General features: G+C 36.2%; 2 protein-coding genes across 3 annotated transcripts in view; both read left to right on the forward strand.

The window, feature by feature from the left end:
* LOC135690067 (cadherin-23) overlaps window positions 1–27,842 on the forward strand; it is a 64,146-nt gene that overhangs the window by 27,205 nt on the left and 9,099 nt on the right. For both annotated transcript variants that reach the window (XM_065207520.2, XM_065207522.2), the window contains exons 24-50: window positions 423–664; window positions 1,464–1,635; window positions 2,070–2,209; window positions 2,731–3,106; window positions 3,511–3,635; window positions 4,010–4,249; window positions 4,741–4,878; window positions 5,121–5,301; window positions 5,626–5,768; window positions 6,196–6,507; window positions 6,832–6,951; window positions 7,595–7,658; window positions 8,111–8,458; window positions 9,051–9,973; window positions 10,709–10,994; window positions 11,263–11,357; window positions 12,590–12,730; window positions 13,152–13,251; window positions 13,777–13,936; window positions 14,595–14,874; window positions 15,449–15,632; window positions 15,901–16,109; window positions 16,446–16,628; window positions 17,218–17,322; window positions 18,318–18,423; window positions 24,426–24,490; window positions 26,002–26,055. In XM_065207520.2, coding sequence (XP_065063592.2) covers window positions 423–664; window positions 1,464–1,635; window positions 2,070–2,209; window positions 2,731–3,106; window positions 3,511–3,635; window positions 4,010–4,249; window positions 4,741–4,878; window positions 5,121–5,301; window positions 5,626–5,768; window positions 6,196–6,507; window positions 6,832–6,951; window positions 7,595–7,658; window positions 8,111–8,458; window positions 9,051–9,973; window positions 10,709–10,994; window positions 11,263–11,357; window positions 12,590–12,730; window positions 13,152–13,251; window positions 13,777–13,936; window positions 14,595–14,874; window positions 15,449–15,632; window positions 15,901–16,109; window positions 16,446–16,628; window positions 17,218–17,322; window positions 18,318–18,423; window positions 24,426–24,490; window positions 26,002–26,055 — 5,492 coding nt within the window. The remainder of the gene's footprint in view (window positions 1–422; window positions 665–1,463; window positions 1,636–2,069; window positions 2,210–2,730; window positions 3,107–3,510; window positions 3,636–4,009; window positions 4,250–4,740; window positions 4,879–5,120; window positions 5,302–5,625; window positions 5,769–6,195; window positions 6,508–6,831; window positions 6,952–7,594; window positions 7,659–8,110; window positions 8,459–9,050; window positions 9,974–10,708; window positions 10,995–11,262; window positions 11,358–12,589; window positions 12,731–13,151; window positions 13,252–13,776; window positions 13,937–14,594; window positions 14,875–15,448; window positions 15,633–15,900; window positions 16,110–16,445; window positions 16,629–17,217; window positions 17,323–18,317; window positions 18,424–24,425; window positions 24,491–26,001; window positions 26,056–27,842) is intronic.
* LOC148960276 (uncharacterized) lies at window positions 19,832–21,885 on the forward strand. Its single transcript, XM_089108666.1, has one exon. It carries the CDS (start codon window positions 20,326–20,328, stop codon window positions 20,839–20,841), a length of 516 nt encoding a protein of 171 aa, XP_088964792.1. The 5' UTR covers window positions 19,832–20,325; the 3' UTR covers window positions 20,842–21,885.

A 27,842-nucleotide genomic window follows, 5' to 3' on the forward strand; every position in this document is an offset into this window, starting at 1 on the left:
TATTTCGTAAGAATAATTGCCCTTAACCTTTGTTTTCTATTGAGTAGATGGCTTTCGTTTTTGGAATCTCTTGTGAAAACTCCAGAGCATATTATTTCGCAATTAGAAGATAATCTTTGAGAAAGTATCACAACAACAAACTTTACTTTATCGAATCTACTTTCTGGTTCAAACATTCACTGAGCTTCAATGTAATGCAATAAATGTATTTCTTGTATAAATTGCAAGGCGGAATGTTTGGGTGGTGTGGCTAAAAGAAATGTTCGTCTTCTTCTGCTTCTCTGTAGAAGGCCACAGATATGATTCAAATAAGGTAATTGGTCTGCGTGCACTTGACCAAATCTGTGTTTTTTTTAAGTTTAAGACCATTCTGCAAATTTCTCCGAAAATTAACGTGCATAATAAGTTCTATGTTTTTCAAGGTCACTTCAAAATTGACGAAAATATTGGAACAATCACAACAAATGGCTCAATCGACCGTGAGAAGACGGCATATTATAATTTGACAGTGGCAGCGACAGATGGAGGATTTCCGCAAAACTCTGCCAACGTCGATGTTGTTATAAGCATTATTGATGTAAATGATAATGTGCCATCATTTACACGTAAAAATTACACTGTAGAGGTAGCTGAGAATGTGACCATTGGATCGATTATAGCAAGGGTACGTAATTTTGTCCTTGTGCTTTTCAAGTGATTTTCATTGTTTATGAATGTGGGATCTTGAAAGACTTTGATAGCGACATTTTTTTATCTTACTTCTGTATTTTAAAACCTTAGTGAATGACAATGGCCCATTAAACATGGCAATGGTCTAATAAAGGGAACAAAACAAAATTCTGCTTTTAGTTTAAGACAATGTAAAAGCATTTTCAAGTCGCGATAGATTCGCGAAAATCTTCCAATGTCATTTGTTCTGAGAAATCTTACTAAAAATCCTTTTCCGCTCTCGTCTGCCGACTGAAGGCTGTGACAATTTTCAACCAACTGGTTCTTACCTATTTTCAAATTTAAAATCTATGGAAGTGGTGAACAAGCAAGAATAATATATCAAAGGAAGAATTGATTCAGGTCGTTGTGGAAATTACCGCTTACCAATTTGGTCATTATCAGACGTTTTTACTCTGACTGCGCGGTTACCTTTGGTAAAGAAAGATAAATGGTTTGGAACAAATGAAATGAAGCTGACGATTATCTCATAAAAAGTGTTTGTCATGATTTAATTCTTTCCGTGCTTTTTTCAAATACATTAAATCAACTCCACGACCCTGTTCAACAGCCTTTTCTGATGCATATTTTGTTTGTACAATTTTACAAATCACCAATATTTTTTAAACTTCTATTTTAAATGAATGAAAAGGATGCTTTTCGCTTCTAACTCTGCGTTTAGCCGATTCAATCTATAATCATTAAAACCTTGACCTTATCCATGTCACTTACTAAACTGTTAGTCATCAACATAGGTGCGAGCAATAGATTCAGATGCGGGAATCAATGCACAATTGTCATACGCGATAACAAGTGGTAACGATGAAGGCGCTTTTTCGGTCAGACCAACTGGTGATTTAATTGTAACAAGACAAGTTGATCGGGAGATTAAAGAGAAGTACACATTGAAAATATCTGTTTCTGACTGTAAGTTCTCACGATATTCCTTTGCTTTTAATCTGATTGTAGAAACTTCTGATGCCTCAATCGTGTACATGGCCCCATATTCACCCTTAAAATATGAAAATAACACACTTTTTAGAGAACTATTATTCCTGAGGGTTCTTTTTAGAAGATTTGCAGATTATCTGGTATTCTTTCTAAAGAATATCTGTGTAACTCAATTTAAGCAACCATTTTCCACTAACAAATAAATGTTTAAAAAATGCTTGTTGCATCTATTGATATTAAGGCAAAAATTCTTTTCTCGTTTGAAATTTGGTATTATTTTATGATATTTTAATCATTTTTTACAACTGAGTATTGATATCATTTGTAAGAAATTCATACGAAGCGAAATAAAATGACAGATGACGTACGAAGCGATATAAAGGATTTTATCTGAAATTTGTTTGCTTTAGCTGGGACTCCTCAGTTAGCAAATCAAACGGACGTCTTTATCACTATCCTGGATACAAATGACAACAGGCCAGTGTTTCTGGGGACTCCTTACATGGCCACTGTCTTGGAAGAGCAGCCTGCTGGGACAAGAGTGCTTCAGGTGAGATAACATTTGCTGATTTGTGAACAACGCCAGCTCTGTCTATTAAATGAGCAAAGATAGATTCATAATTCGTCGGCCATAATTAGCTTTCTTATAGCTATTCCAATTAGAAAAGCCAACTTTGAATAAATCAAAGATAATGATAAAAATAACTGAAAAAACGTAAATGAAAGCTTTAACCATTACAGAACATTGCTGTTTGTGAAGCTTTACTGTCAGCGAATGTCGTTCACAAACTTGTTACCAATTGTTCAATGCTGCAATCTGTTGTGAAAGTCGCCAATCAATATCCAAGTATGAAATAGGAAAACCATTAAAAAGGAATAAGCCAAAAAACGTGTTGCTGCATTAAATTCAAACCGTATTTGCAAAAAATATCCACAGATATCTTCCTTGTAAGTTAATGGTAAACCTAACATCTTTGAACTGACTATCCAACACCTGTCTCCTGTCCGACTTTTTTTATTTTGCCATGCGACGTTTTTCAATAAAAGTTTCCAATTGTTCCAATTTTTTAGGTCGCGGCATCTGACGCTGATTTTGGAAGAAATGCTTTTGTAACTTACAAAATTGAACAATCTGTGCCGTTAAATGTTTTCCAAATCAACAAAACTTCTGGGATCGTAACGACAGTGACTCGTATCGATAGAGAGTTGCAGGCAACGTATATACTAAATATCAGCGCAATGGATGACGGGAAAGAACATCTCACTACGTTTGCTTCTGTGACTGTTTCCATTGGCGACATCAACGATAACTATCCAGTATTAGGAAATTTGCCAAACAGAACCAACGTGAGTGAAGGTGTACCAGTAGGAAGGTCAGTGTTTGATCTTCATGTTCGGGACATTGATTCTGGTGACAATGCAAAACTTGCTTACACTATCATATCAGGTAAGATATATAATGATGCTGCAAAGGTTTTGTTACGAAACCAATATTAACTCGTACCAAATTAAACCAATTGCTGCAACCTCCAGCTTATATGGAACTGCATCCTCTAGCTAATTTGTATCTGCTTCTCAGCCATGCTTCAATTTAACTATTTAATCTAGTGTTTTTGCAGCTAAGGCTAGCCAGTTTGCAAGTATGTCTTAGTAATTTTTTACGAAACATCTAAGCTTATTTAATTTTCTATTTGCTGTCTATTTTATTTGCCTGTCACTCAATCTTTTAAAGATAACCTGTCCTTCTGTTAAACTTTTTATTGACTCTTTTATACTTTTATACTTTTAGTTGTTGCCATACAGTCGATTGTTTAAAGTAATCGTTTTTCCATTTTTTGCAATTTTTCGTAGGAGCTTTTGGAAAGTTTCATATTAACGATGGGATTGTTCTTGTCAAGGCTCCTTTGAATCGTGAAGAAAGGAATGCTTATTTTCTGGCTATTAACATCAGTGATAGCGGGAATCCACCTTTAAGTGTGAGTTCGTAATATCTTTCTAAAAACGTGTTTTGATATAAAGCTTACTCTTTTTCTCTATTTTAGCAAGTTAGCCTTAAAAGGTCTTTTAGCATCGAAACTTTCACTCCTTTTTATTTATCTAACACCGGTGGCGGAATTTTGTTGAAGAAGTCATTTTTATCACTTCATAATTGTGACGCGATAAACGTCTTTGGAATAATGACTGACTGACACTTTTTATCTAATTAATACCTGTTGCATTATCTAAGCATTAGCTAATTTAGTGTTGTTGTATTTTCTAGATCATGCGAAATTCTAAGGTACCATTTTTAATGCTGGTAATTTTTGATCAAGTAAAAATGCATCGCTATTATAAATGCTTATCCTTGCAGGTGTCATCTTCGTTGCAAATTACCATAACGGACGTCAATGACAATGCGCCCATGTTCATTCCCAATCCTGTCCTCAACCCTGCTTTGTATGTCAAAACCATTCCTGAAGAAGAGGCTAGTCTCAATCTGGTAATATTTGACATCAATGCGACAGATGCCGACATTGGCAAGAACGGAGAAGTTATATATTCGATAATAGGCGGAAATGAAAGGGGTCACTTTGCCATTGATCCTGAAACGGTAAATTATATCATTGTTCCTATTGGCTCTATTTTATTGGCTATGCGCAATGAATGCTGGGATTGATTCAGGCAAACTGGCAATCGTCAGCTCAACCTCCGTCCCTGTTTTTACAGTGAAGAAAAGATTACAGGCTCGTCTTCTGATCACATAAATTACAGTATTATTGTCAATGCCAGGACCTAGACTCATTAATATTAGTACTGAAGATGGGAAAGGGTTTTTACAAATAAAGTTGAAGCATTGCAGCTACTCAGCATGTCGGTTGATTGTAAACTTACTAGCAACTAAACGCATATAAGACGATTCTTTAGTTGCAGTGCATACATCGTTGCTGCAATATTCTAAGCTGGGTCCATTGGTTTGTAAGCCACTCTACGATTTTGAATCCAGAGTGCCTTTTTACTGACGTTAACCTCTTCTGCGAAACATTTTAGCAGTTCTTCTAAGAAATGAAAATTCAGCTAAACCTGACGTAATTTATATTGCAGGGTAAAATCAAAGTTGCCAAAGCCATCGATAGAGAGGATCCAGCGATCAATCGAAATCTTGGCGGTTTGGGAACTTTTTCACTGACCGTGAGAGCAGCTGATCAAGCTGAGGCTAATCCACGATTTGTAACAACTTCGGTATGTCGACCATCATTATATATATTTTTTAAGTAGTTTTTGGTAACTGCAAAACGTATCTTTATATTTGTTGACAAAAATGTCTTTTTCTGGTCATTTTGATAGCAAAGTAGAATTTTTCTATCATTGCATTAAGAAGCTGTAGTCTACTTTGTGCAACAATGCTGTACGCATTGGATGTTTGATTAATTTGAATCTTTTTGGAAAAATATTTCGTTTATGGTTGCCTTTTTGCCAATTAGGTGGATATTTTGGTGAGTGATATAAACGACAACGAGCCAGTGTTCGGCAGCCAGCGATATTTTGCTGGGACAAGTGAAGGTGCCGCCGTCTCCTCCACTGTTATCACCGTATCAGCATCTGATAGGGATCTGGGACTGAATTCAAGAATCACGTACACAATTGTAAACGGAAACACCAACGGTTTGTAAACGCTTATGTTATATTATCATTCGCAAGCAACTTTATTTTTCTGTTTACCATTGACTGCTGCCAGAAGTCTAGTTTGATCAGGATTGATCAAAATCACAACTTTCTCTGGGATGGGTCATCTCATGAAGCATTTTGACCAACTGGCCTCAAAGGCCTCATCAATAGAAATCAAATTAAACCATAGGAACAGTGTTCGTAGGCATTCTGATCTAGATCTCTATCAAAATTTAACTATATTTGAATACTTCTATTAAACCTGCTCTAATGCATTGTATCTCTGTTCTTTTAAACATACCCTTCTCGTCCTTCTTCAAGGTGACTTTGCTATATCGAACCCATACGCTGGTGTTATATCAGTCGCGAAACCACTAAACGCCGAACAAACTTCAACATACAATTTGACAGTTATGGCAAAGGATGATGGGAGCTTGAATCGCGGAAAGTCGTTTAATTCAACTGTAAGTGTATTTTATGCACAGTTTTGTTCATTAATAATGTACATGTATTTTGAAAGCAAAAATAATTTTCGGAGTAGGGGGAATACTCAAGAAAGATCAAAAGAAATGCAAGAGGATATTTGACTTAAGATCAAGTACGTGTTTCCTTTTTGCAATTTCTTTTTGAATCCCCTGTAACAATACCTCTAGTTTATCCGACAATAATGCCTAGATTTCACAATCTTTTTTCTATTAAGATTGCTATTCGAGAGACTTTTCTTCTATGAAATTCTATTAACAATGAGCATACGTGCACCTTTCTTTGAATTGGCAAAGATGTTAAACGATTGCGTAACTCTTAGATAATCAACAGTCATGTGCATTGCTGCCTAGAAACCATTTGAGTGACGGCTCAGTTATCTAATGACATGCCTGCGTTGTATTTCAGGTGATTGTCCAAATTAAAATTGGGGACTTAAATGACAATGATCCTGTGTTTAACCAGAGCGAGTATAAGGCTTCTTTGGAGGAGAATATCGCGGGAAAGCATCACGTCATTTCGGTGCTTGCAACTGACGCGGATCAGGGAACAAATGGAGAGGTCTGGTACCAAATTACGTCAGGAAATACTGATGAAACTTTTCAAATCAACAATAGAACTGGAGATGTTTTTTCTGTGAAGCCAGTTGACAGGGAAAGGAATCCAAAATTCACGCTGACCATCAAGGGAGAGGACAGGGGCACACCTTCGACAAGAAAAGTACTCACTTTCTTTCTATAATGTAGTTTATTTCTTATACGCGTTCACTATGAGCTATTCCATTAATCTGTTTATCTCAGTGTTTAAAACCTCTTTCAGTCTTTTGTTGTATTTGCTAGCGATTCACGAAGCTGTAACGTGAATGCTTCATGGTAGGCAAAAGAAGCAAATAATTTATTTCTTTCTTATTATGCTTCTGACAATCTGTTTATATCTTCCCAAACTGATAGAATTGTATTAGAAGTCATAACAACTTAAGTTTCATATTATTTTTTCTCAGGTTATCGATAATATTTCCAAGTCAACTCAAATTCTTTCTCGTAGTCTGCTGTTGAACTCGTTATCAATGTCCAAGATGTAAATGACAATCCTCCGAAATTCAAAAGCTCTGTTTATGTCGGTAAAATTTCCGAGAATTCACCACCTGGAACGCGAGTGTCCTTGGTATGATTTTGTCTTTGATCTTTTCCCTCCTTTCGTATATATTTCATCGAAGCTGTACACCTCTTAACGTCCGTGATTCTTTTCATTAAAGCATTGTAAAAGAATTATACACCCTTTCTCTTTTAACTATAAACTTGAAATAGGCCATAATATTGAAATATTTTCTACATATTTATAGAACTTTTTATTGAAGCTTAATTTTATTACATTATCAGAAGCTTTGTGTCTTGCAAGCCAAAAAGAAAGCAAGAAAATTATCTGTCTTTTCGTTGGTCCTTTTAAATAATCTTTCAGATAGTATGAATAATTCAAGATGGTTGTAATTTTTCCTTGAATTTAAGGAAACAGTGAATAATTTGACTTTAGCCAGCAATGAAAAGCCTGTGTCAATGCATGCTCCGAAACGCATTGCATTGTTACGCATAACTATATAAGAATTTCGTGTATTTTTTGTTTTGCCTTTTAAACATTTTAAAATTCTAGACAACAATTTCCATTTTAGAGATAGAAGGCAAGACTTTAAGATCCTTTTTTAAAAAATTGTGTGTATTTTTAATTTTATTTTTTTAATGAATATTTAAACTGGACTTAATCACTTCAACTTACAAAATCTGTTACAAATTTGTGTCCAATTTTCCTACAGGATCATCTTATTGAATTTGAAGACCCAGACCAAATTCCCACTCCTATTTCGCTGTCCCTCGCAGGTATCATTTCTCTTGTAATGTTATTTCGCTATTTCATCTTTTATCAATTCACTTAAAGAAACATGAAAAACACTTAACATTTTGACATTAATTCGATTATAATTCTAACGTCATGTTGATGACCAGGAAACTCGAAAAAGATCTTTTTCCATACTATTTGCTTCCTAACTTTATATATTGATGTAATTTACAATTCCTCTTATCTTTGTCATATTTCCTAAACAAAATTCTTTCTATTTATATCAATAATACCTCTCTTTTAAGTTACATTGAAAAACGATATTTTATCAGCCTTTTGAAAAAACTGTGTATCCGAATATCTTACCTGAAATTTAAAGCAAGATTTTATGTTCGTTTAAGTTACGTTCGGATTTGTGTGTCCTGTTTCTCGAAACACGGAGATAACTCTGCTCTTGAATATCAGCATTTAGGCTGTTTTAACGCCTTTTTAGATGCTGGTTTCGAGAAGTTCACAGTAAACTCTACCTCAAAAACAATAATAACGGCGTGGAATAGCAGTTTTGATCGTGAAGATACACCAATTTTGTACCTGAAACTGGTAGCACGAGACAGCGATGGCCTCTCTTCAGAATCCACCCTCATTATCGTCATTGATGACGTCAATGATAACAGGCCTGTGTTTAACGAATCATACTCAATCGTCAATGTCAGTGAAAATGCAGCCATTGGCTTCCAACTGATAACTTTACAAGCGCACGACAAAGATCATGGCCTAAACGCTCGACTATCGTACACGATTCGCGGTGGAGATGACACGTTCATTTTCAATCAATCAACTGGTATCAAAATACGTATATTTTCCATTTTTAAACTATTCTGAAAAATATGCATTTGTTTTAAAGGTAAAACATTTATGAAGAAAACTTTAGACGTTTTTTTGTTGTAGCTTTGGAGCATCGCACAGAGAGCAAAAAAGAGCATTCTTTTTTTTGTTTTCATTAACCAGCTATCAGAAAACATATTAGCTCTCATTAATTGTGCCTTTTTCATAACAAGTCATTTCTTATTTTGGTATTTTTACATGGCATGTCACTTTAATACATTTACAAGTCATGTTTCAAAATGTATGTTCATTTAAATTCAAAATGTATGTTAATATTTCGTCATATAAATTGTTAGTATATTTTAGTTTTGTTCGGCGGGATGTAGCAAGACAGTTTGTGAACCAAACGTAGAAAGTTTGAATATATTCAATCTTTTATCTAAGAATATTTGTGAACATTTGAATCCAGATATCAGTCATAATCCAGAGACTTTATTTTTCGACAGGATTCCAATTTTCAATTAGCTCTGCGAGTATTTTCCTCCACAATTTGCAATTTCTCAGCGTACGTGCGATTTATATGATGCAAATGGTTTTCTTCTTTTTAGAATCTGTTCAGCTAAACAAAAAGCTTGACAGAGAAGTACGAGGTGTTTACCAACTAGAGGTTATTGCAGTTGATCAAGGCAAGCCATCGCTGGATGGGAAGGCCGTCATCATCATAAATGTCATCGATGTCGTGGATTCTCCTCCTTATTTTCACCCTGATGTTGTGACTTTGAATCTGAACGAAGCCCATCCAACGAGCTCAGTCATATACACCCTCCAAGCAAAGGACAATGACTTATACGATAATATAACTTACAATGCCACATCCACGTTGCTTGATCTGATACACCTCGATTCTTTGACCGGAAAAATAACTTTAGTAAAGAATTTGGACAGGGAAAATAGAACTAACTATCAGTTTACTTTTCAAGCTTTTGATTCGATGTTGTTGCAGTCGCCATCAAATGGCCTAACTCTCAAAATCAATGTTCTTGATGTGAATGACAACGCACCGCGATTTCTACAGCCCTTTTACACGAATGACGTTGTTGAGAATACACCTGATGGCACTATTGTGATGTCCGTTTTAGCAACAGACGACGACGAGAATCTAAATGCCAAAGTCACCTACTCTATATTGGAAAACCTGTCTTCTCTATTAAGGATTGATCCCGATAAAGGTTTCATATCAAAATATGGCGTTTGGAAAACGACGCCAGGTGGATGGCTGAACTTCACAGTTGTAGCTAGAGATAGCGGAAGCCCGCCGTTGTCAAGCTCTGTGCGCTGCGTCATTCGATGGGTCGCCGTCAATGCTTTGAACCCACGATTTAATAAGTCGCTATATGAAGTTTCCTTGAAAGAGAATGCAGCAATTGGTACCGAGGTTATACGTCTTATAGCGTATAAACGAGGCGAGGTAGAGGCCGTTACATTTACGATGACAGGAGGGCATGGCTGTTTTCTTATTGAGCAAAATACGGTTTGTTTGAATTCATTGACACTCAATCTTTTATTTATTTGTCCATCACGATTTTTTTCGTGAAAACAACAACGAAAGCGAAAATTGGAGGCATTGGAAAATGCAGTTGTTGCCTAGTCCCCCCTTTAAAAAAGTAATTTATGAAAAATTTAAGGCTGGTTTTTAAGTAAATACCTCGGTACAAGAAACTCTCTATACTGATTCATCCAATGGTTCCCAAGGCTGCTCATCTTTTTCTCACAGTTACATATAATGCATATTTCAAAACATGTTTTCATCAATTTGATAGACAGAATGGAATTGAAAATGTTGCTTATTCTGTAGTATATCCGATCATTGTTTTGTAGCCATAAATTTTCATGCAAGAAACAATCAAGCTTTGTTGTGTAATTTGCTGAACCGGTTTGCGCGTATTTTATGAAGACAATTTACCAATTTTATCGTTGTTTGTAAAAGTGATTTCCTAGAGCAAGTTTTATTTGAAATTGGCATGCTTTTGAATTTATATCATGGAACTTTTCTCATAATAAAACTCTACTGAACATTATCATAACCACAGGAGGCTGTCCATTCTGGTTGGGGAATGTGTTATCGGACAGACATAATTCCCATTCGTTTTGCTTCTGCTTACTACTGAACGCTTTCATTTCAAAAGAAGATATTCAAATAAGTGGCAACATATGATTAATCATATAATTATATAATGAGCTCTATTCTAATTTTTGTCATATATAGGGTGTCATTCGTGTGGCAAAAGTCCTCGATCGGGAGCAACAGGATCGGTTTGCTGTCACAGTAACTGCTACAGACAACCAATCATCTCCTCAGAATGGCGTTACGTCAGTGACCATAACTTTAGAAGACGTAAACGACAACAATCCTATATTCACCTCAGCTGTTTACAGATTTTCAGTGAGTGAAAACAATGGTCCGGGTTTTACAGTTGGAAGCGTTGTTGCGTCCGACCAAGATGCGGGAAACAACAGTAGATTAACTTACTCGTTCTCCTCTGGCAACGAAAGTGAGTGGACGATTTTTCATTACAAGTTAAAATCAGTCTTGTAATTAGAATAATTTGATAAAATTCGCAGATTTCAGAACAGTAAACTTTTAAGAATGCTCTTTTAGATATTATTTTTCATTTATTGCTAATGCTTTGGCTGAAATGAACTTGAACTTGTGTAAAAATTCATCAGAATTCAAAAGACGTTCATGGTTTTTTGTTTTACTCAGCATAAGAAGAAAACAAACATGTTTAAGTGTTTGCGTTCATTATCATTTAATTGTAGGAAACTGGTTTGCTATCAATTCTTCAAACGGTACTATTCGTACTGTAAAAGAACTTGACAGAGAGATCCAAGAGGAATTCAAATTAACCGTTACGGTATGTTTAACTTTTCATTAGCAATATAATCTTTGAAAAAAGTTTTGTCTAGGTTGGTTTGGTTCACGTTTTTTAAATTCTACAAGATTCCTGATAGTTAAAATCTTTTAGTGACAAAAAGACAAAGCATGTTACTTTTAACCTAAAAGCCTTTCTCCGTAATCATACGAAATAGCAAAAGCTTGTTAAGACCGCTCTCATTTACGTTGGGCGTTTATGTTCAAGTATCTAAAAAGTGATGGATAAAATAACTCCTTTATCAAGTCGTTGCCATTGAAGAAATTCACATTTATTTTAATAAAAATCCATTCCATTATAGCCACTAAAAGCTGGTTAAAAATTCATGATTTTTTAAATTACTGGGATAAGACATATTATCAGTAAAGCATTCTTTGTTTAACATTGTCCGTCATTTCCCGTCAGCAGTTGAAGTGACCACAACTACTCTGGCTGTACCCTGTCAAACTTTGGAAAGCTTTTTTTCGGATAAAAGCATTTTAAGCCCATTTACGTGAACGCACCTCTTTCAAATGTCTTCCATCAATAATATTAAAAAAAATTAAAACTATTCTAAGGATGGAATTTGTCCTTTTTCACTTTTTTCCGAAAATACCTTTTCTGCTAGTTTCAACTTCCTAAAGATAATGGCAGACCAAGAAGCAATCCGAAGACAATATTTTCTCACGACTAGAAGACGACGGTTATGATACTTATTCAGTTTCACTACTTCGACAGTCGAAAATCGCACCACTTTTATACATCAACAATCCAACACGATCTTTTCAAAACGGCCTAGTGAAAAGGCCAAATTAAAGCGATCTTATCTACGTGAGGATAAAATTCAGGAACAAAGCAAAACGGCGACGAGAATCCAATGTTATAAGATAAATTTTCAACATAAATTAAATTAAACGAATACAATATTTCGCCCCGTCATACAGGGCTTTATCAGAGTGAATGAAACGAACGAGTAACTGAATTTGAAATGTGAATTTTTTTAATTAAATTTTTTTAATCAACACGGCCTAGTCATGAAGGCCTAATAAAACTTGATCTTCCAGGCCATTTCTAAGATTCAAAGATACAATGTAAGATATTTTGAAAAAAGGTGGAATTCTTAACATGTAGAGAGACATTGTCACTGATAGAGTAAAGTGGCGGAAATTGATCAGTAATGCAGGCCAGAAAATATAAATCAGAATTAATCAAATCAGAATATATATATATTCCAGGCACGTGACCACGGATTAAATTCACTGAATGCTACTGTGTCAGTTTGGATCACGATCCTGGATGTCAACGACAATACTCCTATGTTTAGCAGAAGTCTTTATAACATCACAGTTAATGAAGATCTGCCCGGTGATAGCCAAGTAAGCCAAATCATTAAGACATTTCTAATCAAAACTTGCAAATTTGTCTTTTGCACATAGTATTAACAACGGGTTTCAAGTAGGGTTTTGGATTATGCTTGAGACATTTAGTGAAGCTTTTCTTTTTGCTTTAGCTTTTTCAAGCATTGCAACCTTTCTTGATTGACTCATTCTTAATGGTAATATCTTGAACATCAGAAAATCTCCAATTTACTTCTGTTCTTTGGATGCTCGTCAGCAATATCTAGCAGACCTGTTTTTATTAGGCCAATTTATTACCAGTTTTTAATTTCCGCTTTATCGTATGTTCTTTATCAGTATGCTGCCTTGTAATCTTTGTATCTTTACCAAATTTAATCTTTAATCGATGTGCAGGAAGTTGAACGCATTATGTTTCAATGTTTGTCATTGCCTCGTTCAGGTTGTGTTGGTGTCTGCAACAGATCGAGACAAAGGGGTTAATGGAAGTGTGCTTTATTCTATCGAGTTTGGGAACGCTCTTGGCCACTTCTATATCGGACGTGAGTTTTTCATTTCCCTCAATGTTGAGTTTGTGCTTGAAACCAAACAGTATAATATGAACAGAAACTTTGAAACTTTTAGGCATTGTCGTAACTTTGGGGAGGGGGGGGGGGATTTCTTGATGATGTAGTCATAGAGTCGTGGTCACTAAAAATAAACATTTTATACATAGTTTATCGTACTTAATTTTAGGGGTTGCATGAGCCCCGCACCCTCTCGACTGGTTACGGGCCTGTTTGTTGGTCTGATTAAGCTCGTGGAAATAAGGCATGCTTTGTCAATTTTCTATTAACCTGTATATGTCCATGATAAAAGTGAAATATGTTGACCTTACCGAAATATTTTCAGTGTTAAACGTCTTGGCAGAAAGTCACATTAACGAAACATGCACAATAAAACCCTATTGAAAGACAAAGTACCCCTTGTCTACCTGCAATATGGAAGAAGGCCAATAAAACTCTTTTCTTGATGATCTCACTAACTAATTAGTTGCTAATTTATGATCATTATGTTTACCCTATAAGGAACAACGGGAATCATACGAATTGCAAAACTACTGGATCACGAATCAGTGCATGATTTCAACCTGACAGTTTTTGCCACGGACAACGGATCTCCGGCAGCACTTTCGTCAGCTTCTTTTGTCTTGATCAAAGTTCTGGACGTGAATGACAACAAGCCCAGGTGAACCTTATTGCCTCTCAACCTTTGCTGAGGATCTCTTTATAATAGCTATTTTAAGCGAGAAAGATAAGAGTGCGTTTCTGGTAATCAGCATAGTATCACCTATACCAACTCTACTAGGCTGAAAACCCTGAGGTGGCCTTCATTCACTTTAGAAGCAGCTGTCCAAATTAATACAATTATTTTCTGACTCATTACGGTTGGCTTTAAACAAATATTTTCCTTTATTGTTCATTAGGCATACGCTTCTTTGTCATGCTTCCCAAGCATTCTGTACCCCCGATTCAATGGTGCCCCATAATGCCTTTTCTTGAATAAACATCACAAACCTATTTTTGTGAACCTATTTGTCCCAACACTTTGAAATCTTATCTAATATGTGCCAAGGAACATTGGCAAGGATCATTACCACGGGGCATGGAATTCAATCAACTGATTGCAGTCAGGTTTAGCTCATCTGGTTTTGAAATTTCGGCCCAAAACTCTATTACATTTTAAAATTTCAACCCATTATTGCAACTCAACTCGTCATAAAATTGTTTTTTCTTCAGTGCAGATTACCAAAATTTGGTTTTATGTAATTTAACGTTTCTAAACGAGGGTCTGTGATCTATTCTGTGGAGCCAGGCTTTAATTTCCTTTGTTTTGTACCAACTAGGTTCCAGTCACCCACGTACTCGTTCTCAGTGAAAGAAAATGCTGCCGTCGGCCACCGCATTGGCCAAGTTTCTGCTGTTGATGTCGATGCCAGTTACAATGAAGTTTATTACGCAATACAGGAAGGCTCGACTCAGTCTGTTGTTCGAATATCGCAGACCAATGGTAGCATATTTTTGGCGAAAACTGTTGATCGAGAAGTGTCATCGAAATACGTTTTACAGGTTGAAGCATATAACAAGGATATTCACGGCAATGCCTCTTTGAAGTCGTTTGCTGAGGTATGTTCTTGTTTTATTCATTTACTGCGCAAATGAGGAAAGAAAATTTCACTAGCTTCTTTAAGACTCTCGTTTAATTCCTTCTCCTACCTTCTTATACCCTGTAGCCTACCATATTATCTTTTAACTTCAATTATTGTGCCACAGTTTTCTTTCATCAAGTCATCGCGATACCAATGATTTCGCTAGTCACGTTTAGAATCACTACAGTCTTTAACGTAAAGTGTTTAATAAATACCAAATGAATACTTTTTATTACGTTTTATAGCTTCTTTATTTTATCAAGTTATTGTATTTACCTTTTACATGTTTTATCTTCAATTGTTAGGTTTATTTTATTTTTTGCTGGGACAATTAGATTGTAGATTAATTAGTTCACTGCATTGTATCCTGGGTAAATATGTTTTTTAAATTAAATTGAATTGAATTGAATAAAAAGTTCTGAAAGAAGGTGCTTTTTCATAAGCATACTCTTTGATAGTATGGTTAATCCATTCACGTCATCCAATAACCAGTATTATAGGTAAGAAACATGACTTTATTTCCCATCAACATCGTTGAAACTCTGTTTAAGGTCACCCTCAATATTATCGACATCAACGACAACGCACCAAGGTTCCTTTCTCCAAACTGCTGCAATGTCTCCCTGTTTGAAAATGCAAATGTTGGTGACGTCATTCTGCGCATCGCAGCAGCTGATGCCGACGCGGGATCAAATAGTGAGATTTCCTACGCCATTGTAAAAGGAGACGATAATGGTACACAATCTTTCTCGTTTTTATTTCCCGTTATTTAATTTCTATGAATTACGGACATTTTTCAATAACATCGTATCAGCTTTGACGAGTATTTCTTGGTAGCATTCTCGTCAGATCGGTCATCCCGACTATTGGTGGAATTTATTGTTTGGAGCCTTGATAAAAGGCAGAAAATTGGTCATATTTAGTTCATGATAAACAACCTATATTGTACCCTTTTATAACTATCGTCAATACTGAATTTGTTTATTATTCTTTTTTCTTGTAGGCGAATTTAAAATTGATAGTTCAACAGGTGACCTAAAGTTAATGAAGTCGCTAGACCACGAGAGAGCTGGGCACTACAGCCTTGTTGTCAATGCTAAGGATCATGGGATTCCCATGCTGTCCACAAATTCAACTGTGCGTGTATCGGTGCTTGATGTTAATGACATGGCGCCTGTTTTCATGCCTCTGAATGTCACCTCTATTTCGGAAGTACGTTTAGGCCCTTCACAAATTTTTGTTCCTTGTAAAGTATTGCCAGCTGTAGGGGAATTTTGCAGTCTCAAATTATGTGAAAACTGTAGCTTGCTGCTATTTCAATATAACCTCATTTTCAAGCTTCAAAATTACTTTCTATAACTGACTGGTGATGAAGTATGAAAGTGTAGATACAATTGCACAAAAGTAGGCTTACTTGAATTCCACACTCGTTTGGTCATTGGTACAGGACAAATGCGAAAATCTTTTAAACGTGCTATTCTTGATGAGTTTTTGTTTTCTTGAAGATTTATTCAATCATATAAGAAATATTAACCTTGATTTTAAAAGGATGTTGCTGTTGGAACATTGATTCTCAAAGTAACAGCCATTGACAAGGACACTGAAGCAAATGGGGAGGTTTTCTACGAAATAATTTCTGGAAACGAGGAGAATTCTTTCGCTTTGGCTTCCTCTTCTGGAGAAGTGACAGTGGCAAGAAAACTTGATTATGAACGAGCTCAAAGTTATAAGGTAAGTCCTAAATTGATTTTTAGGATTTTAACAGTCTCTCCTTTTGAGAAGTGAATAGGCTTTTGAAGTGAGGCATTATCGTGTAATTCTAAATCTTGCAACTTATACCTAGATTTTGTACAATTAGGATCATTTTTAATCAGATTTGTTGACAGAGCAGTTTGCAAAATAGTTATTTCTAGCTGAAGTCTGTTGCCGGTAAAAATGAAATGAAATTGTCAGTGCTTCAAAGAACCACAGTCATATATAACACAACGTTCAGAAAAATGGCGGGAATGGCAGACGAATGGCAGGGAGAAAAGTTTATGAAAGCGTGATTGAACTGTGTTCCACGCTCCCAAAGCACTTTTTGTTTTCATCGTTTATTGTAAGTATGTACCGGTGGCTTAGCAAATTTACAAGAGAAGCCCTTTAATGCAATGCGGCGTGCAAAAAAATCCAGCCGCAATGAAGCTGCTATTTATTTTGTTTTTTTTAAAGTCATCGTCATACTGCATGTTTAGTCGACGCCATAATTATCGTCTGCTTAGAAGGACAGATTTTCTAATTCGCTTTTACAAAACTTGTATTTTCCTCTTTTTCATCATAGTTACGAGTCATGGCACGAGACCGAGGCACTCCGTTTCTCTCCTCCTTCACAGTCGTTACTATCAACATTACCAATGTGAATGACAATGTCCCCACTTTTCTACAAGTAAGTCCATCTTATATTGCTTTCTAACATTGTCCAGCTGATGTCTTACTCCTAAAAACCAAGGGCTTGGAGATCAATACTACAGTCATGCGTACAATTGTAAAACAGTCAACCAAAAAGAGTTTTTAGAGCTTTCAAGGCTTTTAAGTTTCAATTGTAAAACTTCGCTGTACCATCAGAATTTAGTGGTGCAAGTTTAATTTTGCCTGAACAATATATGTTAAACTTTTCACGACGTTCTTAACCTCGAAACGGATCAAGCTTTCGATGAGATTCTGTTTCTTCAGCTTCCTTTTCTTCATTGCGACGTCATCTCCATTCACCGAGCGTGGGTAGGGCAATGACTTTGGTTTTGGAGATGTCCTATTGATTTCTTAGTTCAATTTCTTAGATTTTTGACGTAAATCGGATAAATTTTCCTTTCTTGATTTTCAAGTGGACTTCCTGGTGAGCAGTTTAGCAAACTTTCTTGTGTTTTGTTAGTTTGCATTTCGGGATATCCAGTCTTAAAATATTGAAAAGTGGAAAATCGCTTAAAACGAACCTTTTTCACGTCCTTTTACCATATATGAGCGCAGAAAACTTCCTTGTACCCCTTCAATCAAATGCTTCCTTTTTTAAGGAGTAAGAGAAGGTGGGACCGTTGAAATTTCCCATTGAAAGAAATCACTTTATTAAAAAATGATATGAATGATGATATGGAAAAGATGATAAATTCGCAATATTTATAACCTGCAGGTAGCCCATAAAATCGCAGTTCATCTAGGTATAACGTGTTATTTTATTGCGCGATGCGTCAGCAAATATGAATGTCAAGCTTTCCCAGTTAATAAAGATATTGTCACAAATTTCTAATGCAGTGGCAACTTAGAAACAAGAACAAATCTCTTGTATTACAGACACCTCTTGTAAGTCCCTTTAAAACAGACTGACTCTCTCATATTTGGTGTATAATTCGATGCTATGTTAAATTTTTTTAATTTTTTTTATTCCAGAGCACATTGTATGCCTCTGTTGGTGAGAACCTGAGTCCTGGAACCAACATTGCAAGAATATCGGCATCCGATGCTGACAAAGATGCTGTCTTCTATTACATTGAAGGTAATTGCCTTGCATTGTTTACGAGCATTTTCACAATCTTTTTCATTTAGTTTTTGCTTCCATTGGCAGTTTGGGCTCTTCTTTCAAACAAAACACTATTTTTTACCATTTTGAAAGAAAAGGCTTATTTTAATCAGAAAATTACTGCTTTTTACCTTCATTTCAGGACATTGCTTAGCCTAATTGTTTTTAATTCTCAACTTGTGATATCATTGGCCGTGTCTTTCGTTATGTCCACGCCACTTGTAGCTAAGAGCTTTTTGTTACGTGCATTTAGTCTACACCACTTTTTTGCGAATTCCCCAGGAAATCCGCCCGGAAAGTTAATATGGGCAACATATTACCACCAATCGTTGGGTTCAAGTAGCTGTGTTCTTTATAGGTCAGGTTAAAGGTTTCCACTCTCAAAATCGTGTTTGCGTGCCCGTTTTCAAAGTAAGTTCGAAATAAATTTGAAGTGATAGTATGGTTTAGAATTATAGAGAATATAAGCAAGACTTTTGGACCGCTTGGTAAATGATTGCGTGCGGTGTTTTTGAACCAAAATCGTCCTGCCCACCAACAGACATGAAAGAGAGAGCGAGAAAGCGGAATGTGTACATAATTTTATCTAATTTTAAAATTTTTCTTCAAACTCCTACCCAAAAGTGCTAAAAACGTTTGCAACATGGCTAGTCTAGTTACCGTGGCCTTTAGAACCGTTCACGCGTCTAAATTATTGCTTTTGGGGAATGAACGCAGATTTAGATCTCTGCTAGAGAGGTTTGTTTTTTCGCAGAAACCTGTGGATCTCAGTTCCTTTTTCCAAAAGGTTGACCTGTTGATTATGATTTCAGCTGAATCTCGAAAACATTTTCTCTTAATTTATGACTAAATGCCCGTGTATTATATTGTTCAATTTTTTCTCTATGAAAATATAAGCGTGTTAGCTTAGCAGATTTTAAACCCAGAATGGATGCTCCTCATTTTATATATTATGTCATCGAATACGAAAACGACCAAAAAACTGCATGGTGACTGTTTCTGTACAAAGATGGTTCCGTTTTCTTAATTTGACTAGGAAGAAATTGCATCGCAATGATAAATTGCGCAATATTTCGATTGGTTCCTTGTACTTCTTCTTAGAATTGTGTTTACGTGTGCTGCCTTGGGACATCTCGCCACGTGTTTCCGATCCATACCCATGAAACCATTGTCATGTTGATCCCCAGGCCATTGGTATCTGCCCAGTTCTCACTCACCACACCAGGAAAAATGTTTTTTGTTCAAAATGTATATGATTTTTTAGAAAACTTTTTATGACAGATTTTTGTTTGGATTTTCGATAGAGTCAAGAAATTACATTTACAAATATGAATTATCCTACATTGCTTGAAACTTATCCTCTGGGTCAATAAAATTATGTATATAATGTTAATACAACCAGACAGTGCCTTTTGCGATAGTCCGGTGAGTTTGGTAACCAGCTCTTGGCACAATTTGCTTCTCATTCACGTGCCTTCATTTTTGCAAGTTCTTGTGTAGCTATAAACTTTAAACATGAAAAACCTTCACTTTCTTCAAGGACCTGTATTAAGTAGCCCTTCATGTAATTTCTCAACTTCAACTCGCCAGTCTTTAACTTGTGTTCTCGAGAAAACGTTTCCAGAGGGCTTTGCACATTTAGTTGAGTTGAATCGATACAGAGGTCACCTACGTCATTGGCCATTGGCTGCTACCAACGCTGCGCATGCGTTTAATCACAAACCAACGAGGATGTCACCTGAGCTAACCTCATGACTAGAGGGCAAAGGGGATTCCTCTCTAGCACTCCCACAAATGTCCTAATAAACTCTGGTTTATGCACACTGAGTTAGTATTGTCAACGTCAACTCAAAGAGCAGGTTGAGAACGAACTGCAGGATGAGGGCATCAAATCTTTTTGAAAGCATCAAGTCGAGCTTCTTTCGCAAGCCATTGGCTAAGGCAAGGAACAGATTTTTCTCTGAAATACAGCTTTATACTCCAAACTCGGGTAGCGATGCGAATTACTTGAATAATAATCGCCCTGGAAAAGATATCATACGGGAAGGCAATCTTAGAATCCGAAGACGTGGTTTCAGGAAGACGAGTCCGCGAACCTGGCAAGAAATGCACGCTGTTTTGGATGATGCGAGACTGTTTTTGTACAAAGATGGTGACGAGAACCCGAGAAACATTATAACACTAGATGAGGATGTGGGCATTTACCCAGAAGATTTTCATGACAAGATTGCGTTTTATTGCATCAGGCTTACGAGCAAAGACTTAAGTTACTCGATTTGTGCACAAAATGAAAATGATAGAGACATATGGTTAACTGTACTGCTGACTGCGATATCAGAAAAACTACTGAAATCATCGGCATCAAGACAAAACCAGAGATACTCCATGTACTGATGGAAAACAGCACCATTTGTGACTCTTTTTAACGCAGAGAATTGCAATGGATTGAATACCTCTCGGAAGCAATTGTTTTTTGAAGAGTTTGCAGTCTCGCCTTAGATTTGCAAGGTCTGCAATGGGCTTCGTGTCAAAGAATTTGATGACTCAAAAGGACATTTATCCCTTCGAAAGGAATTTTGGACGAGCGCGCATCAAATTACGGGAATATCGATGACGAACAAAGGAGCACGAGGATACAGATAGTGTTCATGTTCTCAAACACAAGCGAACTCTCTGTTCTATTTTTATATTGAAAGAACAACGTGCTACCCAGAATCGCATTTTGCCCAAAGCCAACATCACACCGACCTGGCAATTTTCATGAAACTACGCTGAAGAAACGAGACCTTGCCGTAACTAGGCAATTGAATTGTTGAACAGTCGTTAATTCCTCGAAAAACACGGGAAGGTTCGATTACATCTGTATAATCCTGTCCTTACGTAACATAACAACGCTTTTCGTGTTCTAAAGTATATTTTGATAAAAAGGAAACGGATATTTCCCACGGAGTCTGCAATCACGATTTTTCCCTAAGGAACTCAATTAACTGTAACGACCCTCCCTTGAAATTTAAGATACACGTTTGGTAACAATTTGTTTCCATAAGGTGCCTTTAACTCCACACGTTAAATAAATCAGAACATTTTCCATGAACCTTTAGGCCTAAATTCAGTGCAGATCCTCCGTGCATTGTTTAATATCAAACGAACAATATTTAAAGAGCATTCTAAAGTTTCGTGTTTATAGATAGTTTTCGTTATTTATTAAGGATTCAAAAATATTCTTGTGCATGTTTTTGTTATTTTGATACAGTTAATTACATGAAATGTTTGTTAATATAATTTTACAAACTTGTATGTACTGTGTATAATTTATTTCTGTTGTGTTTATATGTGAATTACTTTAATGCTCTTTAGCTGTGATATTTGTTTATAATTTTCAGTTAATGTATTTGCATAGTGTGGACTGAATTCATTAAAAGTAAAGTCAATCTAAAACCGGATTGTTTTTCGTCTCTTTCTCGTTTTTATGCACTAAGAATGAGTACACTGTGTGTATTTACATACATTTATATAACGTTTCTGGTGGATTTGTTGCGAAATTCAGTGTTTTATAGAATGCCCTTTATATGTCAGCAATAGCTTCGGTTCGGCATCCACCCTTAAGGAATAGCTTCCTCGAACCCCCAGTCTACATTAGGCTTGATATGCCTGGTAAACCTCAAACAAGATTTCCTTTTACACGGAAACCATTTCGAGAGCTGAGATCTGCTACGGAAATCCATTCCCACTCAACATATGGTATCCGTTAAACACATTAGAGATCTCAGCTCATGAACTGGTGCAAAGTGCTGGTCATCTAGGAATCCAAAATTGGTTCAAAATTCACACGGATCAATCTGTAATGCTGACGGTTAAAGCAATATCAAACGCTGAGAGTTAACTTTTCCAATTATTAATTTAGCACCTGACATTAAGACTCAAATAGCATATATGCTCCGTGAACCCTGTTCCTTGTTAGATTTTCCTTGGACATAAAATCAATTTACTAAAAAGTAACGTTTTTTGAATTAATAGGGTCTGTTTTGAGACTTTCGACTGGAAAAACAAAAATTTATTGAATGATTTTTACGTCACTTCAATGGTTTACATCTTGCTGTTATAGCATCTTTAATGGCTTTTTCAGGAACCTATTTTTCCCAGAATTTCCTGTTTTTTTAAACTGTAATTCAAATGTTTTCCTAAACTTTCCTTTTACGAAAACAACAACACTGGCATTAAAGTCGTTTGTCATGTTTCACTCGAAACACCCAAACAGTAACCTCGATCAGTTGAGGCCATATTCCGAGGAAAGAAGAATAATTGCGACATTTTTCAAAGTTTCGTAGATCAATTATTTCTGTAATAACTTTCCAAAAAGTGTCTTAATTTCAAATTTATTTTACTTAATTGCACTCTTATCTACCCTTTCTCCTTATTTCATTAACTAAATGCATCCTTCTAATTGTGTCTATACTTCTGTTCTTCTAATCAAACCCACTTCCTAAATTTTCTCCTATAGTTTAAAAAAAGTCACAATGAACTCTATGTATTGTTCATATCAAACCTAAGACTTTCATACGTCATCCGGTCCATGCCCGCTAATGGTGAGAGCGTGTCTGGGATAAACTATATTTCGACCCAATGAAAACATTGAGCCCCAAAACTCTGAAAGCCATGGGAACGACCAAAGGATTAATATATTATTAAATGCAATCTTAATCTTCACTAGTGAACTGGAGTTTTCAAAAATGTTTTCGCCTAAAAGCTAAATTGTTTTTGCAGCCACCACCCCTTACGAAAATGTCATCCAAGTGACAGGACGGAGTGTCGAACTCTGATGTATTCAAGATATTGTTTTTGTACGAGGAGGCTCCTGTCATCTGATTGTCATACCATCTCTGTTTTGACCATCTCTATGGTTTTGGCATTTCAGTTTGCTAATTCCAAGGTGCTTTTTATTAAGTTGATAAGAAAAGAGTATTTTGCTCTTAGCTTTGCATGGTTGTGCTATGTGTACTGCAACATGTGCCAATAAGGTGCACAGTTCCTAGTTTCCCGGGACGCCGGACCTTATTCACTACGATAAGAACCTTTTTTACAGTTATTTTCAGAATAAGCAAAACATTGGAGCAGCGTTGTTCACAGTGAATTTTGATCGTTTACAGCTTTTGGTCACAGCTAAACTGTTATTTTGGTTTCTCGTGCACTTTGCATTATAGGGTCTCCCCTTTGTTGCCTGGCATCAGTGCCTTACACGCACGGAAATTCGGCTGTTATGGCCCCTGTTGTTTGAAGTCAGTCAGCCAGCCCTGGTATTAAAACACAAATATACAAAAGCCTATTAAATCCAGTGGCATAACAATTGTCACTTGAGCAATTCAAACAATTTAGCCGAAAGCTGCCGGTGCACTGTATGAAGTCCACGAGTGCCAGGCCACGCAATAAGTTGCTGACACAGACAGTAGCCATAAATGTTTATGAAAATTTTTAAACAGTTTTTTGATGGTACAAAAGTTAAAAATCGCATTGAAAAATTTTAAATGTTTTCTTTATTCAAAGCCATTTTTAACATATGTAAAATATCGCAATGGTTAATTTTCTTTGAGCTCACTCTCTCTTGTTCATCATTATTTTAATGATCTTTCTGCATCAGGCACCGCGAAGCAGGGGGGGCTGGGGGCTTTAGCAAAGCGTCTTTTTGTTCGGCTTTAGCCCCCTCTTCTAGACCCTCCGCGGTGCCTGTACATCATCGGTACTCGTTTCTATTCGCTGTTTGTCCCCAGTATTTAAGCAAAGGGTGCCTGTGTCTCCTGCCTCGTATTTTATGTTATATCAAATAATCAGTGCCTCGTTTCCAATCCAGCAACTGCTTCTTTAGCTAGCCGATATGGCTTGATGTTGTTACACCACTTGCAATGTGCCATAATGATGTTACACCGCTAATACCGTTGAAAGAGAAACGGCTAAGAATAACCATTTTTGTTTTGTTTTCCCAGGTAGTCACGAGGATACCTTTGCTCTAGACGAGAACACCGGCGTTTTGAGAACGAAGAAAAGCCTGGTAAATGTTCTGCTCTTTTCATCATTTAGGCCTGGTTTTCCTCTGCTTCTCTGACAGTTGCTTTCAAAAATACACTCCTTTTTTAAGAATCAGACAATTTTTGCCCAGGCACGATGTTTTTTCCCGATAATTAGAGGGTCGAGAGTTCTTAAAGTTGTTCTCAATTCAACGTTGATTTTTCTACAAGAAAATTACATTGACTGCTTCGAAGACAGCTAAATTACAGCTTGACGTTTTTAGTGGCACGATTCATTAGCTGATAAAATTGAATTGCGAGAAGGGAATTCTATCGAAAAGAAAAGAGAACATGAGACAACAATTCTCATTACTTCTCTTTCTCCCCCTTTTTGCCTTTGCTCCCCTTGCTCCCCCTGCTCTCCCTTTCTCCCCCTTTCTCCCCTGTCATTTCAAGGACAGCTTTCAGTGTGGCTACGGTCCTTGCGAACATAGCATGTAAAGGCCCATCAAAACAGATGTTGCGTACGAAAGTATATAACCAAACAATTTGGCACCGCCAAAGACACCCTTACCCTTCTACAAGATCTCGTTCCTTTTACAAAACGGTCTGCTATATTTGTCTTGACAGCAGATATTTTTCAATTGTCTTTTTTATTTAAAAATAGCAAGCACGTTAATTACCATTGCTCATCTTTCGAATTTATTTATCCTAAACTCAACGGCATTCTTTTAGGCTCGATGGCTCTTTAAATTGATGACCTCTAGTTTTCACCCGTTGATATATTAAGAAAAACTTTACAGATGTCCTTGAACAGAAGGGTTTCGTCTTTCAGTATCAAGAAAGATTTTGTTACATTTATACATCACAGAACACTGCTTACTTATTTTATTTATTATCATTTCTATAACTGAGTTATTGCCATTAAATCTCGCTTTCCATTCTCGTCCTACAGATGTTTTTCTGGCTATTATTATCATTATTATTTCTATTTCCAGAAGTGAAATCAGATTTTTAAATAGGAAAAGCCACGTGGCAATCTTTTACTTTCAAAAGCTCGTCGCACATTAGCGGCTAATTACGAAAAATCTTAACTCTATTCACTTCTTTATCATTAAATTGCTTTTTCATAAGTGTATCTTTTATACTTGTAACAGTCGTTTTTGCAAACCAAACTTATGATAGCTTCCTCAACATAAAGCCTTTCCAAATGTTAAAGGTTCCATTTTGCCCGCTGATAATCCGCGAGGTAACCGCAAATTGTAATATTGGTATATTTTTTTCAATGTTATTAATGTTGGATTTAGCACTGCACAGCTAGATACGAGTGTTCGATTTGATCAGATTTACCAGGAACATGGTTTTAACTACTCCTTTGCTTTCAGCCAAGTATGGACATTCTGTTGTCAACCATTGGTTCCTAATCGATAGACTTTACAAAACGATTTGAAACAAAACCTTTTAGGTGAACAGTGACCCACCTATTTAAATCTCGAACTGTTTTATAGGCATGATTTCAATTTGTATAATTTCAATGCTTTCTAATTTTTTGTAGGATAGGGAAACAACTCAAGTGTACACATTAACGATCGTGGCAACCAACACCAAGGTATTTCAGAAAATGTTATGGTATTTTTTAAATCAACGACACTTTACCAGAGGTGCATGGTCCTAACGATCTAAACGAGAACACAAATCCAACTAAATTTACAAGCATGAAACAACTTTTAAAATAAACAGCATTAAGAAATGAACATTAAAGAAAGGATCAAACTCAGGGCCGTTTTACAAGTTTCTTGACAAGTTTCAAGAAATGTCGACAAGATTTTCATATGAATTTCTTTGATAATTATTCAAGGCCGATGACAAAGGCCCTTTTATGAAGAGGGAACTTTGGTCCCCTTTGCCCCTCCTATCAAAATGCAAAAGGGGCGCCAACTCTCTCTGGCGTTTCTGATCAAACTCTGTTAGGGTAGCTAATGTCTACACTGCTTTTAAATGCTCATTTGAATGTTTTGCAATAGATGAAATGTTGCCTGGGTCTTCGTTTGCACTTATAGGTTTGAAATTTCATTTTCGTCCATTAGATTGTTTCTTATTTTGATTAAGATAATGTCATGTCTTTTACAATGTAAGATAATAAAAGACAGAGTTTGGGGTACAGAAGCATTGCTGTTCTACACAATTCAAAGGCAGCACACTTTCACAATTGCTTCGCATTTATGCAATCCCTCTCCGCCTCTGTACACTAGTTTAAACCGACTATGATCACAATCATCCGATCTGCTGACCTGACACAGATGAATCATTGCCGCCACTTCGTTTTCATGTCACCGTAGGCCATTTTTCTGTTCCTAGAAAATCTTTTCAAGAAAGTAGAATTAATACATGATGTTTTTCATGATAGAAAGATTATGATCAAATTGGCTATTTTAGGGGGACGTTATTATCAATGAAAAATGTTCACCTCGTCTCGCAAAGTGTTTCTATATCTGAGAATTCGCACCTAGTCAATAGCGAATGCAAAATAAGTCAAAAGGGTATTAGAATTTATAGCAACATAACTAAAAAGGGAAATATTTGAACGAGAATCTCATGACTGTTCTAGAAAGATATTTGTTCCTACTCCTTTGAAACCCTTGATTTTGCTTTTCGGTGCAGATTTATATCTGACTTGCATTGAACAAGGTGCTAGAATTACATTGCCGTGCAGAATGAGGGTATTCTGATTTGAACTGGCATTTTCAAGATCGATTAGAATTTTGCAGTGAGCGAAAAGTTTTTACGAAGATATCCTCAACTCCTGTCACCTTTCTATTCAGGGCTACTGACTTGTTTCACTTTTTCCAAGGAATTACGTCATTCTGGGCAATGAAATTCCCCCGACTCATGAAAAAATATTGCATCAGGTTTTCCTCGAATGAAGAAATATTACGCAATATTGACATTTGATATTGGTGTAAGTGCAAATGTAAAACGACATATCAGACGAAATATCAGCCGAAGTATGGGAAAAATAATTTAGGCCCAAGAGAGAACTGAACATCTACTAAAATCTGTTATTATTTTATACAAAGATAGAAACTGCTACTGTGTCCCCTTTTCGAATCAATCCTGTTCATTTTTAGAAAAAATCTTATCTTAGATATATACATTTTTGTTTGTAAAAAGGGTTTACGATGTTTTTTTTGTATTTTCCTGGAACTTAACGTTTCCCAGTAATTAAGTTTCCGTTGTGAAGGCCTAACTTTGTGTTGGTGTTTGATAACCAATAGCCAAATAAAAGAAATAACTAAGTATTAAGTTACGGCTGAGACAGCGATAACAAAAGCGCTTTGATCGCTCCACGCTGAATTTGTTCCCTGGAAAGGTCTTCTTGGCAATAATTTACTATTG

The sequence above is a fragment of the Rhopilema esculentum genome, chromosome 5 (genome assembly GCF_057945365.1).
Source record: "Rhopilema esculentum isolate cy_ngs chromosome 5, ASM5794536v1, whole genome shotgun sequence".
Classification (NCBI taxonomy): Eukaryota; Metazoa; Cnidaria; class Scyphozoa; order Rhizostomeae; family Rhizostomatidae; genus Rhopilema; species Rhopilema esculentum.

Coding starts and splice junctions, on each gene's coding strand:
- LOC148960276 (XM_089108666.1), top strand. CDS start 20,326: ATGAGGGCATCAAATCTTTTTGAAAGCATCAAGTCGAGCTTCTTTCGC.